The sequence below is a fragment of the Wyeomyia smithii genome, chromosome 3 (genome assembly GCF_029784165.1).
Source record: "Wyeomyia smithii strain HCP4-BCI-WySm-NY-G18 chromosome 3, ASM2978416v1, whole genome shotgun sequence".
NCBI classification, from domain to species: domain Eukaryota; kingdom Metazoa; phylum Arthropoda; class Insecta; order Diptera; family Culicidae; genus Wyeomyia; species Wyeomyia smithii.
This window is the reverse complement of record NC_073696.1, coordinates 181,793,451-181,810,388: the sequence shown is the minus strand read 5'-3', so window position 1 is coordinate 181,810,388 and position 16,938 is coordinate 181,793,451. Positions and strand designations below refer to the sequence as shown.

General features: G+C 37.8%; 1 protein-coding gene across 4 annotated transcripts in view; it reads left to right on the top strand.

The window, feature by feature from the left end:
- LOC129727087 (uncharacterized) overlaps positions 1-14,374 on the top strand; it is a 142,493-nt gene extending 128,119 nt beyond the window's left edge. For all 4 annotated transcript variants that reach the window (XM_055684534.1, XM_055684532.1, XM_055684535.1 and 1 more), the window contains 4 exons: positions 8,534-8,752; positions 8,816-9,342; positions 9,513-9,679; positions 10,756-14,374. In XM_055684534.1, the coding sequence (XP_055540509.1) occupies positions 8,534-8,752; positions 8,816-9,342; positions 9,513-9,679; positions 10,756-12,967 (3,125 nt within the window). In that variant the 3' untranslated portion in view covers positions 12,968-14,374. The remainder of the gene's footprint in view (positions 1-8,533; positions 8,753-8,815; positions 9,343-9,512; positions 9,680-10,755) is intronic.
- The last annotated feature ends 2,564 nt before the right edge of the window (positions 14,375-16,938 follow it).

Sequence of the window (16,938 nt, the reverse complement as noted above, 5' to 3'; positions counted from 1 at the left end):
TGAGGTACGACCCATACCTCATATTGATGTGTCTATATACTTGATTGAGCCATTTAAACGACCGTAGAAGCTTATTTTGTAATGCGCAATAATAATAATTTTTCCAACATCCGGGAACCAAGTTAATTTTTTCAATATTTTTCCAAATTTGAAACAGACAAAACACTTTTTTTCTACATAAAGAGATACTGTAGTAACTACAGAAGAGTTCCACATACCATATTGTATTAAAAAATGCGTAGTTTCGCATAAAAGAGGGGTGCCCATTCCGCCCCGTGTGCTCATTATGCCCCTCATCCCCCTATTTAAGTTTTGAATGAACAAAAATAACTATTTCTGCATAAAAAAAACGAAAGATGCTTCCCATGTACCGAATATTCAATTCGTTAGACTTTTTCGTTGACTTTTCCATCATGAAAGTTTCATATCATCCAATTTTCTCTAATCTTTAATTGAAGTGATCAGTTCACCGTAGATACGAACAAACTGTCTTAAAACTACCAATGTAAAGGGTTACTTTTAAAGCTGTTCGCGTCTTTAATCAGTGTTAAGCGTGAAACTACGTAATTAGTTTGATTTCCCTGTCTTAAATCGAGTGTACTCTCCTGTTTTTCCTGATTGTAAAGGAGTAAACAAATCGAATCTGAGACGTATTACCGAAGATTCGATAATATGATTAAATATAATATGATTGAAAGCTTCTATAGAAGCTGGAAAGACGAAAACTACAAATTATAAAAGATTTAAAAAATAACAAATACACCAAATTTAACTCAAAATGCATGAAAATTTCCATACTTGTCTCGAAGTACGATGTTGGCTTAACAATCCAGTCGTCGTCGCTATTATCAAAATTTTATCTCAAATTAACTTAAAAAAATTCGCAAATGTCTTTTAAAGGTAGAAAGAGAGTAAACACCTTAGGCGGCATCCATAAATTACGTAACGCTCAAAGGGGGGAGCGGGGAATCATTGAGCGTTACAATTTGTTACACAGGGGAGGGGGGAGGTGAGTTCAGCGTTACGTAACAAAAAATCTCTGGAGAGACTCCAAAAACGAGCATTTTCTTCTAGCAAACCCTTCTAAAGCGTTACATAATTTATATGGGAGGTAGGAGTTTGCGTTACGTTTCGCTACATATGGGGGGTGGGGGTCCGAAAATTGGGTTTTTGCGTAACGTAATTTATGGATGTCGCCTTGGGGAAAAACAACAAAATTCAAAAAAATAAAATGAAAAAAATATATAAATTTTCCTCGGACTGGGTCAAACCTTTTCTAAACAAAAAAAGTTCTAAATTTTGTCCAAAAAATGGAAACTAACTAGACAACCAAAAACGAAAATGACCTTAAATTTGGTTCAAATTAATAAAGCAGGTAATTCTAACGAGAGGAAAAGGCCAAAAAGATAATTCCAGTCTAATTTTTGAAGGACTCCAAGGATGACGACAGCAAAGCAGAAATTGATTCCAAATTTATCTGAGAGTGGTTCCATGGATGGATGAGACTAATGACAAAACTAAATCCAAATGAGCTCACAGCATAGTTGAAAGTACCTCAAAGAGTTAAAACAAAGTTTATGAAAAGTGATTTTAGATTAGTCTAAAAAATGTAAAAATACCTCTGCTAACAAGAAAAAACAAAAAAAAAGTTTCTTTTTACCTGACGTTCTTGACAGGTTCTCAACATGTCTGAAGAATCTATCGAAAAAAAACGAAGAGGCCACAAATAACGTGCACCACGGCGAAGACTAACGGGAAAAACCGATCGAATCAGGCAAATTCAGAGATTCAATTTTTCAATCAGGGAAATTAGGGAATAGGGCATGAGGGGCACAATGAACACACGGGTCGAAATGGGCACCCCTCGTTTCTCTTTTTTTTGTAAAACAGAAGTGATTTGTCTTGTCAAAATATGGAAATTTATTTAAAAAATCAACTTGGGTCCCGGGTATTGGAAAAAGCTTCTACTGTCGTTCAAATGGTTTAGTCAAGTATATAGACACTTCAATATGACGTATGGGTCGTACCTCAACTTTCACCATCATTGAACTTTTGATTTAGGCTATACTGCCTATAATCGCATACCAGTCCCTTATGGATTTTCATCGTTTTTGAGTTAAATATCAAATTCTATCTATTTCTTGCTCTACTATCGATTAAGGAAACAAAAAAGTATGTTTTATTCGAAAAAGTCAGAAAAAAATATAAGGTCAAATTGTCCCATCTTAAAAATAATCGCATATCAGTCCCACCAAATGTTTTTCCTGAATATGGCCATATTTTTTTCTTCAACTGATATAATAAATACTTGGTGCTGTTTTTTAAGCTTTTTACTGTTAAAAATCATCAAATAATTAATAAATGCAAGGTTATTTCAAATAAATTTCACACAAAAGTTAATTTTAAGTAGACATTGAAACTGCAACTTTTTCTGAAAGTTCGTTCTCGAAAGGTTATTGGTTTTGTCAATCAGAGGGATAATAGCCTAGAGCAAAAGGGGTTAATTTCCTGTGGATGATGTGCTCACTTCAAATGATCATTCAAGTTGAAATTGTCAAAACTCAGAAGAAATCGTTTTTTAGTTGCTTAGTTAAAACAGCTGGTACCTCTTTTTATCGCCGTCGTCTTCCGTCAAGTCACTGTTGTAATGAAATGGGAACTTCCTTTTTTTCAATACCACTTTTCCAACATGCTAAATGCACGGGCTAATTCGGAATAATTTTATTCAGCACGTATTGCAAAACACTGAAGATGTATTCAGTAGCATATCCAAGACTTCAACCTTCTATTTTGCTTTTTCAACGGCGGGGTAAGTAATGGGTGGACGTCTCCGTCATTCTCCATGCATCATATTTAGAAGTTGTCTGCGGCCATGAACATCTGCCCATATTCAAAATACTTGAGAAAAATATGACTACTCCTACACCAAGCGGTTGAAAGTGAGACTGGTATGCGATTATTTTGCTACTCGATGAGAATAAATAATCGCATATCAGTCTCTTCTTTATTTTTCATTGTAATTTTTACGATAAAGGCAATTCTTTAATGTAGAAGTTATGATTGATGTCTATTTCATTACATTATGACGGAAAAATTAGAATAACCCACCCCAAACAAGTGAAATACACAAAACATGAAAAATATCTTCAAGCGCTGTTTTCTCAACTCGATGATTTTCCAGATGGGACTGATATGCGATTATAGGCAGTATAACTAATATAAAAATCCCACTTTGACATTAACTAATTCGATAGGGGCGAAACGGTCACCTTTACGTGGGATGAAAAGAGCACACTTTGTCAAATGAACTTACCTGGAATAGTGTACCTTTAATTATAGATAGTTAATTTAATAATTTTTTGTGGCTTTCAACGCTTAAATTAGCAGAAAAGATAGGGTGCTCATTATACCCTTATTCCCCCTATCAGGCAATTTGAAAAGTAATCATCTAAAATTTCAGTGGATTGGGGTTTTTTTATGCAGCAAGTTCTGAATTAAATTTATTTCAGTGCATTCGATGTGGACGCTCATTAACATGCCCTCAACAATATTCAATTAGGTTGCTTAATATGTTTTTTTTTATGTTAAAACGCAAGTGAAAATCCATGCCAAATGATCTAGAAATACGCATAAATTTAACCAATCATTTTTTGTTTGAATGAAAGTATGAACTTGTATTCAGCACACCAAGTATTTGTTCTAAGTGGAAGAATTTTTCTGAAAAGTCATTTTCTAAGAGGACGTACCAATTTTAGCATAGGCTTTTTAACCCTGTCCTAGAGGAGAGACATAAATTTTTACCTGATAAATTTCACCGCTATACGATTATTTATGCCCTGCACTGTGGAACATTTTTTCACAACCCTACTAGCGAGCCTTGAGAGACTTTATCCCTAGGGAGACAGGATCACTTTGTGGTATATAACCGACGAAACAAAATAAGTTGGCCAAATTCCTATTATGAAAAATCCGGATAGAAAAAACAAAATTCAAAATATAAAAGAGTTTTGAAAAATTCATGCTTGGAGCATCTCTGAAAATTTAAACCATCTAATCAAAAGAATTCATGAGGTTTATGTTTGGACCGATTTCCGCGGATTTTTTAATTAACACGGATTTTCGGAACAACGCGCTTTTTTACGGGGTGTGTTTCCTCCGCGTAAAAAACCTGACTGCATATGAAAAATTAACAAATAATGGTTTATTACAGGACTTGAGAGTGATCCCTTCAATGAGGCACTATCCATAAACTACATGAAATCAATTCTGGTCGCCCGCGCTCAGTCCCATCCCCTTCCGTTCTGTTGATATAAGTCCAAACGTAATTTTGAAAATTTGTATGGAGCGCCAGACCCCCGCTTCCTGCAAGTCCAGAACCCTTACGAGCCATTCACATTTTACGCATACAATTTATGGAAAGAGAAAGGCTGGAGAGTTGGTTTGCTAATGTTCACAGTATATACACAGTTTTTTGAATTTATATGCACTCCCAAACTTTATATCAACATGGATTAATATCAAACCGAAAAAAAAAACAATTCAAAATAAAGTTTGAAAATTGCAATTTTGGAATTATGGCTTCGGTAGCAGTTCAAATAATTATGGCAGAATAACATATTTCGGAGTTTTTAAACGGATTTCAGAATTTATGCGTTTTTACACATATTTCGGTCACAGCGCTTTTGCCAATATTAGAGATTATACAAAGGAAAGATAAATGAATCGTTTCAAGCGATTTTTATTGGGGAGCTCGAAAGCCGCAAGGTTACAGAGTCCGCTTTGGTAAGCAGGTGGTTGTGGGTTTGAACCTTATAGAATCAGGCCATTTGGTTGTCAAAGGACTTTAGCATGGGTTTATTCTCAGGCTCCCCACCACGTACCCTTCCTTCAATCTTAATTCTACAGTACCCCTGTTGACTCTCCTTCTAACAAAAATAAGTCCCTATTATAATACAACTGGTGTGAGTAACGTTTGAAAGTTCTCTCCAGGGTTATTGTAATAAAGCGGTATTGTTAGGATGGACAGAGGCTCGGTATAGTAGAGCAGTAAGCTTGAAACGGAAAGCTAAAGCTTACACACAAGCACGGATATGAATGATAAGTGTATCACTTACTTCAATAGTGATACTGCCAATAATATGAAGTGCGGAGTACAGAAAACACCTGGCCAATATCACAATAGTTTTAATTTCTGGTCGCAGTGATGAGTCCACACAGAAAAAAAGCGATTTTTATAATTAATTCATCGCATAATGTGCATAATGCAAAAGCTTCGACTCCAAATAGCTCAACTGTTTTGCGCTGCTTACCCGTTATGTACTCGGCAATTTTAACACACGTAAGTACTCGGCAGGGTCCCCTTGACCCGTAAAAAGATTGGAAAATTTGTCTATTTTTTACTATAAGGGACCTGAACAGGCATTGGTTCCCATATGGTTCCCGTAAATCTGGACCTTCGGAACCATGTTCAAGAAAGGGAATCTGCTCCGAAATGGCCATTTCGGACAACTTATCAAATGGTCTCAGAATGAATGTAAATCAACTCCTGGAGTGGATTCATGAATTTTGATACCAATATTGGTCGGTTTTACGACAATTGTACTGATATCTTTTGATAGGCTAAGATCGAAAATCGGCCAAGAAATGAGAAATCAAAACGCATTTCATTTTGTAGGTAACCCGGGTACCCTGACGAGTACTTATGGGGTAAAAAAATCAAACCCCCCCTACTGCTATAAACAGTCTGATGATGGAAGATGGTTCATTTCCACTAGTTAGGAGCATTCCAGAAATTTAAGCTGGCTAAGTTGAGATTATCCTTGTTTTTTGAAGCAATGAAGTCTGAAAAGGTACCCGGGTTATAACTAAAAAGGTATGCCGATAGTACTTACTTTTAAATTAGTGTTATTGTTTTTCATTATTAAGGAAGCTATCAGAGTTTACGGTAATGATTTTTTGCTATCACTTAACTAATTTAACTTCTCGATAGTTTTTTTGATGATGGGGGGGTTTGATTGTTACTCGAGTTTCTTGAAATGAATTATCGTTCAATTATTTTGTGTGACCAATCACAAATTGTGATTTTTCAACGTCAACTACGATAATTTAATCTCAATCATACTATATTGTTATTAATTCTAAGGATTGAAATGAAATTGGGATTAAAACTTGTGATGATGCACAGATTTATACGGTTATAGTGAGACCCAAAACAACATATGCTGCTCTTGTATGGTGGCCACAAACGAAGCAAAGGAAAGCTAATGAAAAACTTGAAAAACTACAACGCTTAGTATGCATGTTCACAACATGAGGATATGCTTTCATTACATTAATATTATGTACAGAAGCAAGCTGAGAAGAGTGTTCTAAGGCTAAAAAGAACAAACTACTATTTAGGATCTAATCTTACTGGACATCTAACTAAAATGAAAGTTTTTGAAATTAATCCAGTTGTAGAGAACGAAGACTGGATGGAATTTAGGCTCAACCTTGAAATACCATACAAGGTGATTAAAACAAATAGTCAAAAACGGCAATTATGAGGACCAACTACTCCGCCAGGATCGATTATCTTTCATACAGACGGATCAAAAATGGTTAAAAATACGGGACCCGGGATGACAGGCTAAATTTTTTTTTGTTCACACAACATTTATTTGACACGGCACAATACAAATTAATGTTTTACGGAGCCAATTAAATCTAATGCCTTATGGTCTAGAATATCTTATAATCTAAAGGCAAATTCTTTACCCTCGCTGCCGACTACGAGCTAAAACTAAATCTAATACTAAAACTAACATGGTTTTTTTTTTGTTTCGCTGTTAAATTGGCACCTTGATGCTCTTCAAGTAGCTATAAACATGTAGCATGTATGGCAATTTTCGCTGAGCGAGAATATCACGAACTGGCACATAGGGCTGTATTCCTCGGGCCCTGATATTTATGCCATCTAAGAATGCTTCAATCTGTTTGAAAAGAAACTGTAGGCATACAAAAATATACATCTTTTCAGATAGTCAGGTGGTTTTGAACGCGTTGAAATCATTCACATACCAATCCAAACTAGTGTGAGAATGCACTGAATTACTGAAGGTCAACAGAAACCAAAACCTGGTTACACTGTACTGGGACACTGTGGAATCGCAAGAAACGATAAAGCTTATACACTTGCTACTCAAGGCTTGCATTTCCAATCAAGAGAACCAGAGATGTTCTGTGGCATATCAAAATGTGTAATACAGATGGAATTAAAAGGTGGAAAGAAGTTAGACAGAGAGTCCAAGCTGTTCAAAACCAACAAACAAATGACAAAAAGAATACTATGTCTTAACAAAGCATCACTTAGTATGTTACCTTACACTTTCAAGCGCTATTAACAAATACAACTTTTTTTAGTAGCTCTTGTTAGTGTAAGCGGAAACATATTTTTATTTGTGCACATAATAAATATATTTTTTAAAAATAATATTTTTACAAATTGCACAACTTTAAATTGAAAGTATCAAGATTCTGTATTTTGGTGAAACAAATCTTTTTTGTTTGCTAATGTATTTTTTCCATCCTATTTGCGACGTCTAGTGTGTGTTTGCAAAAAAAACGAACATCCATAAAAGTTAGCTCAAATCTTGCTGATAGTATCAAATGGCTCCAACTAACTGTCACACCATAAAGAACCATTCCGTTCCCGTGCTGACCCAAAGTACTGATCTGGCTAAACGATGTTTCAGACGGAATTAGTCTTTCAATTGTTATTGTTATCACTAAGAAAAAAAATTTCAATTTTCCGTTTCATCCCCTATTCGTTTTTTTTTATTATACGAATCGAAACCATCTACGTAATGTGTAAGCTAGGAAAAAAAATCAATTCTCCGTGGAGATGTCCAAGAACAAGAAAAATTGTACAATCATTGTTTCCAAATACCGTCACGTAATCAGCAAGGCGTTCGCCAAAGGAATATCGCCTCGAGTGGGATGGGATGGCGAAAGACAGAAGGAATAAAAGTAGAACTAGACACCGTGTCGATGTCATCTCGATTTCCCTGTCCCCGTCGCTACGCGTCATTCAGCTTAACTCACCGTAGGACAATGCTGAAAAGTGGAAAGCTTAATTTCCTATCAAAATATTGAATTTATAGGATATTAAAAGCTGACCTTTTCTTTGCTGGATGAGCGATCGTTCCATCGTTTGCTTTTCTACCCCTCCCATTCCCACCGCAGTGGACTGTTTTCCCTTCGTACACCCGTCGTTTTTTGAATCAGCGAACCGAGATGGAAATTAAGGGGGTGAATTATAACAAGTGCTTCACCGGTAACTGTTGGGGTTTTGGATTAATGACACAACGGAAAAGGTAGATTGGAGTGGGTGTGGCAACAGGACCGGTGATGATTTGTTGATTATTCGTCCAGTGACGCCTTCGCGAAAGGTTTTGAATTACTTTTGTCCGCAGGCGAAAAGGGATGAATGTGGGGGCTATTAATTTGAGTAATTGCTCTTGTTTATTTTTTTTCGCTTCTGTCCTTATTCCAGATGGTGTTACACTGACCGAAGTGGTCGCAGAAACTGTCGCCAAAGAGGTAGTGCAGAAGGCACTCGTCATCCCGGAAAAAGCATCTTCGTTTAACGTGCATCCGGAGCGATTGTGTCAGGATCAATGTTTCTATTGTGGTGGCAAGTTCGGCCTGTACGATACGCCATGCCACATTGCAGCAATGAAGTCCACCGAAAGGCAGCAAAAGATCTTAGATAGTACGTATTACGACTGCATTTGATGTAAACATTTTAATAAATCTTTTTTTTTTTCCCTAACAGGCGAGGTGAAAATCAAGATCGATAGCTGCCTATGCGACGCCTGCTTTCGACACGTTGATAGGAAAGCCAATTGTCCTTCCTACAGGAAACGAACCGAGGCAAAATCCCTTTCATCGCTGGCGAAAATGCAGAGCAACACTAGTGTGCCTACTGACGACAAGCAAGCGCAAGATGAGATTATATTGAACCAAACCCCCTTGTCGGCGGAAAATGCGGAATCAGAAAGCAAAGACGGACCGAGTCAGGTATCATCCATCGAAGATATGGAGGTTATGGAAGACAAAATCCATGGCAGCTGTTACGTGCAGAACTGTGGTGCAAATGCTTCGCACACCATACGCCGCAAATGGTTGCTCAAGATGAAGAAAACCATCCTCAAAATCATGGAGATCAATTTGGAACAAAACAGCGCCACGTCGAACCTTATTCCAATCTGCGATGACCACTATAAGCTCATAGACCACCTGATGATATGCGCCATGTGCAGACGTCGATTGCCGAAGAACCACATCTATTACATAGTCAATGTGAGTATAAATTTTATCCCCCTCCAAGAAATCCGAAATCTCGCAGCACAGGAAATGGGAAGACGATAAATTTTCCAACTTCTTAACTCCTTGCGGTCTGCACTAGCTCGCAGGCGACACTGACTGAATTTTATTTCCCTAACCGGTTGCTTCTTTCTTGTATTCTACAGGAAATTCCGCAATTAGAGCGCCTTATCCAGGAGCAAGGAATAGCAATGAAGCTTGGCAATTCGACGCTAGTCGTGTGCAAATTATGCAGATACTATGCTAATTTGTTACTTAAGCCACCGGATGCAAAATCACAGAAGGCTCAGTTCATCAAGAACTACAACCGAAGGTGGGTATCGTTTGCACACCGCAGCAAGTACGACCGAGAGAAAGTGAGAAAAAGTTTATGATTGCCAAAGTTTAATTGGCTGTTTACAATCGCTTTGAAATTGTTTTTTGATTGGGTGTTTACGCGTTACGCCGGATCCGTTGAGTGATACTTCTTACACGAACTTCCCTGTTCGGCACAGATCTATATAGTTCGATAATGTGTTTTTTTGTCTCTTCGGCAATAATTGCGCCATAAATTTGTATGTTCAATAAACATTATTACCAGTGAAGAAGCTCTAGAAGGTAGTTGGCTCTACCAATAATGCTATAAATTGTTAATTGAATTTTGTCAGGAAGTATGGGGAAAAGTTTAAAACAATTTCCTGAAGTAAAACATACTTACAGTGGTCGACTAGCGTTTTACCATGGGAGTAAGTAATTACCTGCAAATTTAATTGCATGTGACGCGCTCATCAACAATGAAACAGTGGTTAGCGCGAATATTTTTTGGAACATGCGGCACTAGAACTTGAATAACGTCTGAATGCGTCTAATAACGATAAATCTACCAAGTTTCCCAATATATTTAAATTTTGCTTTTATCTGATCAGATATTGTCCTAATTTGTGAACTAGTATATTAATTTCTACCACAATCGTTCTGAATGATTGATTGTTGCAAAAAATATGGATGGTCGGTATTATATCAAGCGGCGGTAACAATATTTTACATTTTTGCCACAGTACTTAAAAATTGACTTTTAAAAACAATAGTTTCACGTTTACTCTACTTCTCCCACGAGATTCGATTTGATGAGCAAAGCGGACGCTTTTTTTCAGGTGGCCTAATGCAGGGTTTTTTTAGTACATGGCAAAATGGAGGTGCATGGTCATTGGTACTTTACAACTTTTTTTCATTTGTTGATCAATGGGTTGCTGAAAGCGATGCATCAACTTATTTTATTGGATATTATCCCAAAACGATGAATCGAGAAAAAAAAAAGATTTTTTTTCTTCCAATTCGATTCTATAAAAACCTTGTAAAGACAAAGTAATGAAACCCAAAATGTCTAATGCACACCGTTTCTCCTTTCAGGTTGCTACAATCGTATGAGCGCGAAAACGAGCAAGAACAATTAGCCGCCGACTCGGTCGTTGTTGAAGCGGTCCGAATAGTCACCAACCCAGACATTGTGATTTCGGATGGTGAGGACGATTCAACGAGCTCTGTGATGGTGGGTGAGTCCGTCTCATTGCAGCGTCGCAGACCGCACTCACGTAAGTCTACCGAACTTTCTGTTGCGGATGCAAGCTGTACTCAAGTGGGTGAACTTGAAGAAGTTACAATAACGCCGGCACCAAAGCTTGTTACGTCTGGTGCCAATGCTAGCAGTAATAGTTCTATCGTGCTCGATTCGACCGATGTTTCCATTGAACAACAGTCAGCGTCGGCGGAAAAACGCCGCAAAGATGATGCGCTTGATATGACAAAGGCCCTTAAAGCCAATCCGAACATTTCAATGCGTGAATTGTTCCCTGGCGAGGAGGAGCTTGGTATTCACATCAATATTCCGTTTAGCACAGCTTCGACACGAACGCCAGAAGGATGGGCCAAGGTTACAACCACTTTGCAATATGACGATGCAACTCGTGCCCTGTGGGAAGACTTGCAAAAACCGTATGGAAATCAGTCTAGCTTTTTGCGGCATTTGGTGCTATTGGAGAAATATTTTCGAAATGGCGATTTAATATTGTCACCACAGGCTAAGAATAATGCTGCATCATACTCAGAGGCGGTCCAAAATCGGCTTCGATCATTCGACAATATATCTACCCCGTCTTCACTAACGATTGTCGAGAAGAATACCATTCTTCAGCAGCTAAGCAATGCACCAATTACTATAATTCCCACTGCCAAGTCTAGAAACAAACCCTCAACAGAACCGGTTAGCTTGCTAAAGTCCAATAATCCGCACCTAGTGGGAGCAACAAACGAGCCCGCAACTACAATAAAGCGAAAACTTTCCACTGATGCCACATTGAAAACTGCCTCTGGTAAACAGGAAAATGCGGCTCCGGGAGGCAAAGTGATGAAATTGGACGAAACCATAGTTGTACCAGCGGCAAAATCCGTGGGTATGGTACCTCCAGAGCTTATTAGTATCAATGCAAAGCAAAACGTTACGATTACGTCGATTCCTTCGACCAAATCGCAATCTTCGGCACTTCAGCCACCTCAGCAGCAGCAATCTTTGCTACAACCGCAGCAGTCACTTTTACAATCCCAAACGACGAACAAAAAATCCCCGGGAACTAGTGGCCGTGAGATTATCAAGTTGCCTGATCAGCTGACAGAAGCAGAACGACGTGAAACTTCTAAACCCTGGCGACCAACGTTAATACCGATAACACCTGGTAGTTCCGAAACCATAAAAGCGGGCCCTCTCTATCAAACCGCTGATGGACGCCGCCTGCCTAAGTTGGTGCAAGTTATGTCCGGTGGAAAACCTTATCACATTTCCATCAACGATTATAACCGTATGTGTATTTTGCGTCGAGAGAAACTTCTCCAGCAACAGCAACAACTGCTCCAGCAACAAATTCATCAGCATCAGAAACGACTACAGCAACAGTCACCTCCCACCCTCATAAGAGCTCCTACCCCAAAACAAGCAGAAAACAACACTGCTTCCAAGATGGTTCAAATTCCTAATCAGATCCTCGAACAAAATTCTCTCATACCAATCAATAACACCGGGAACAATAGCAACGCCTCAGCAAAGTCGAACGGTCCTAGCAGTGAACTACAGCAGCTGATACGCATGCGTAAACCGAATAGTAGTGGCAATCTAGTGTCGACTGCAACGAGTGCTGCTGCTGCAACAGCATTCTTCAAGAATACCCTGTCAATGAATGCCGCCAGCAAAGCCCTATCGCTACCAAACAGCACCAGTGTGTTCTCGATGCCCGCCCAGAGCCAATCGCAGCAACAGCAGCAGCAACATCCGCCAAACGCATCCTCCCCAACAACTCCATCACAACTGGATCAGCTCATAAAGAGTAACAACCAACTCCTGAGTAGCTTCGTCAACCAGTCGCAGTTCAGCGCGCTGGTGGCAGCGGCGGCAGCGGCCGCTTCTGGCAATCCGTTGCTGACGGGAGCTGGCACGAGTGGTGGATCTATTCTCATGGACAACTCGGCCGCTCAGTTGCTATCCAAAATACCAAAATCCCTAACTGTGATACCACAACAAAAACAAAGATCCTTGTCACGTGTCTCCTCGAACGAGGACCAAAGCAGTGCCTAAGCGAATGAAATCGATAATACAAGCAAAACTGAACTGCACACTAATCGTTAATGGAACGTAGAACAGAAAAAAAGTTTGTCCGCGAAACAAAAACAACAATGAGATGAAGAAAAGGATGTTGATCAATTTTTTTAGGATTTAGATTTTTTTCCTTCCAAGCTTCTCAAAAATATCGCAACACTTACACCTAGCAAGCAAATAGAATATGCTAAGCCCCACATACACAGACACTCGAGAACTAACAATTAATTGCTCTAGTCACTTTGGCTTGTCTTTAAACTATTTTACAAGTTTTCGTTCATAATCGGTTTCTTTACTGTTAATGGATGAAATCAGAGGCAAACGCGCAGGAAAACATTCCAACACGAGTGAGCACTGAACGACAACGACAGCAACATGCCTGATTTGCCGAATGTAATACGCAAAACGGACATTTTTAACACCAACTCTGTTGCTACATTTGCTTTGTCAAACTGAGTTTGAAACAGACAAAACATCAGCACATGCAGCAAAAAAAACGAAGCCAGTGAAGCAACTATTGTCGCACTTTCACGAAACAAATAACAGGCCCATGAATGAACCGAAAAACAACTATCAACTAGAAGATCAGTAAAGGTTACTTTGCGTTGTTCTTCTTATCATAGGTTTTGATTTGCCACAGGCGTAAACATTTAAGTTTTAGTATACAATTGCACTATAATTATTCATTGCAACTATAATTATTCAGATAACAGATAACTTATTAGTAAAGCTAAATTGGATCTTACGTAATCGTTATTGTACTACATACGCCCCTATTGAATACCATTATACACTGAAACCATGAAAATATCACCGAGCTGAACTTGGTACACTATTTTGCAGATAATTTTACAATAGCGTAGGTTTTCCTCCCATCATTTTCACGAGACATATGTTATATGAACAGCCTTTGTTTAGATTTGGGCTTTGGCCGAAACGGATCAGATAACAACACTCTGGCGGTAAATTATTATACATTTAATAGGTATACACTTTATTCATTTTGCTTTGATCAACGCTGCAAGAAAGTTTTCGGCAAGCACCCTCTTAGTGTGGTAAGATGAAAATATAACAATGGAACTAGCAGTAATACACCTTTATCTAGGTACATATGTTATTTATAAGTAATGGTTTACAATAAGAACAAGAAGACAGAACTACAAACGAAAACAAGGAGTTAAAACAAAAAAAAAACTATGAAAGAGCAAAACATATGAGATAGTTGACTATTATTTAATGAATTTTAGGAATCAAGAAAATTAAGGACCTGTATTTTATCACACCTATCAATTGATGATGAAACACAAAAATACATAAATAGACTTACAACGTCGAATTAAAAACAAAAATGTATAAATTTGAAATAAAATTAAAGGTATTCCATAACGGTTTGTGGATTTTGAACTCTCAAAACATTCTCGAAATGCGACACTATTTTCTAATTTTCATTATGGAAAACGTTGGAGGGTAAATCTCGGCGATAGATTATCTCAACAATTATAGCAATCATTTCTGCCATTTCCGATGCGCCGCTTCTTTTTTTCCTTCTACACCAAGGCTGTAAATAACCAGAGAGGGTGAAATTATTACTCGGCATTCATGCCACGTTGCTACTGCTAGAACATTTTAGCAGCCAATTTTCCATTCGAATAAACTCCTCTGGAGGGGATCCCGATAGATTTCTCATAATGCAATGTAAATTATCTCGTTGGCAGCACATGATGGGGTACATATTCAAGCATTTTTTGTGTGTTTTTGGTTTGTTTTACGAGAGTTTATCTCTTCACCTGTTGGGCGATGTCCGCTTTGAATTACCGGGGACATTTGTCAGAACGAAAAATAACTTTTTTTTTGCGTCAGTAACGAAGCGTTGAGGCAACATAGTTTCGATAATAGAACCTTTCAAATTTATAGCCACAATTCAGAATCAAGTACAGTTTATCTCACGGATCGACACGATTGCGGTACAGTAGTTATTTTTTGTTACGACTGCTTTATAGATTATTAAAGATTCCATAACAATTTTCGCATTCGAAAATACTTCATTTGAAGGATGAAGAAAATGAGTTTTCTCAATTTTTTCCTGTTGTTCAAAAACTTGAAATAATATTTTTTCATTCATCTATTCGTTTCTTAAACATCAGCGTCAGGCCATTATCAATTCTTTGTTGATTTTTTTTAATAATGGTACGTTTTTTATGCTTTCATAAGAATCTAGTAATAGGAATAACTTAGGTGAATTTTCTTTAACTTAGGTTTAGTGTTGACAAGTAAAATTCTACATAAATTATTTTCCAGCAGAGAACATTCTCACTTCTGATGCTAAAGCATAGATTTTTTATCGTTTTATCAGGTGATGCGGAACAATACATAACAAAAAAGTTCCAGCTATAAAGGTTCGACCATATTTGCTAGCTTACTAAACGAATCCTACAAGACTGTACCTACTCTTGTGACGGGGAGAATGTCGGGAAATGAAATTTAAACCATCTGTGTAGCGCAATAAGCTCCATAAAAGGCGGCGTTTGGCTCGTATGCGTTTGCACTGTATAAAAGTATTTATATCGTATATGACATACTTCAAAGACAAAATAGTAAAAGTTACTTAGTGCTAAATTGTTTATTAAAATAAAACTTGGAAAGATACCTTCTTAAAAAAAGGCTGCGAGTTTTCTGCCATATAAAAATATAGCGACTTTAGTCGTGACTGCAGGTTTATCTATTTATGATAGAGTTTTTTCTTTCACATTATTCGCGTTACCCTAACCGTGTCAGGTAAATTTTTGAGGAGAAATGACTTTTGCCTCCAACTTCGACCGAAACCAAACCTAACACCATCCGCTCCACACTTCCAACGTTATCATGATCGTACCCTAGATTCAAAGTTTGAAGTTCAATGAGGCTGAAAGATAAGGTGTTATACCCGAATTGAATCAGTAGCATAAAACGTTGGAGAAATATCCGACCCTGTATAATCTTAATGCAGAAGAATATGACGTACAGGCAAATACAATCCATTATGCTGGGATACAGATGTATTATTTAAAGTTCTGTATTATTTGAATCAAACAAAATATATTTAAACTTCATCCAATGAAATACAAAGGCATTGTGAAGAAAACGAAGCCTTTTAAACCCCTGAGTGGATAACCGTTTTTAAAAGCAAACGAACTCTTCATTGCGAGCAACGCGTCAACTTACGTGACACTTCGCATAGTAATTGCTCGCCGGGTTCGTCGCTTCAACGTTATGTTTACGAGAGAACTCATTTAAGTCTCTGAAAAAAAGTTAGTGGCTAGGGACACCAAAATTCACAGGAATGGTTGAATAGCTATAATCCTGTGTTGACCAGTGTTATCTTCTACATGCTGATAGAACAATGTATTTCGCACCATTTTGAATTAGCTGTTTCCAAGAATCACTAGTTTGTCCTTGTCAGAACACGATTAAGCTTTAATGGCCGTGCGTTAATAAATTATAGTTGCTGAAACTTTTGTTTCAAAGCCGTTATTTTTGCTGACAATTAAATTTGGTAGGTTGATAACTCTATCAAAAACTAATTTTATTGAATTTTAGTCAAAGACTTATTTTTGCAAAAATTTTGGAAGCGGTCATTTTTTTAGCCATTTTGCAAAATGACCCTGGTAAACGCAGGTTTTGCCCTAGAGCTCAAACTGGAAAAATGAAAATTTATAGCTTTCTAACAATTCTTGTGAATTTTTTCGCCCCTAGCGAAGATAACTATTTCAGAGACTTAAAGGAGTTTTCCCGTAAACAAACGTAGAAGCGACGAACTCGACGAGCAATAACTCTGTAGCAATTTGTCGCACTTCTGCATTTACTAGGGGCACCAAAGTTTACACGAATAATTTCAGAGACTTAAATAAGTTTCCCGCAAACATAACGCGACGAACCCGGCAAGCAACTACTATGCGCATTTTCACGTAATT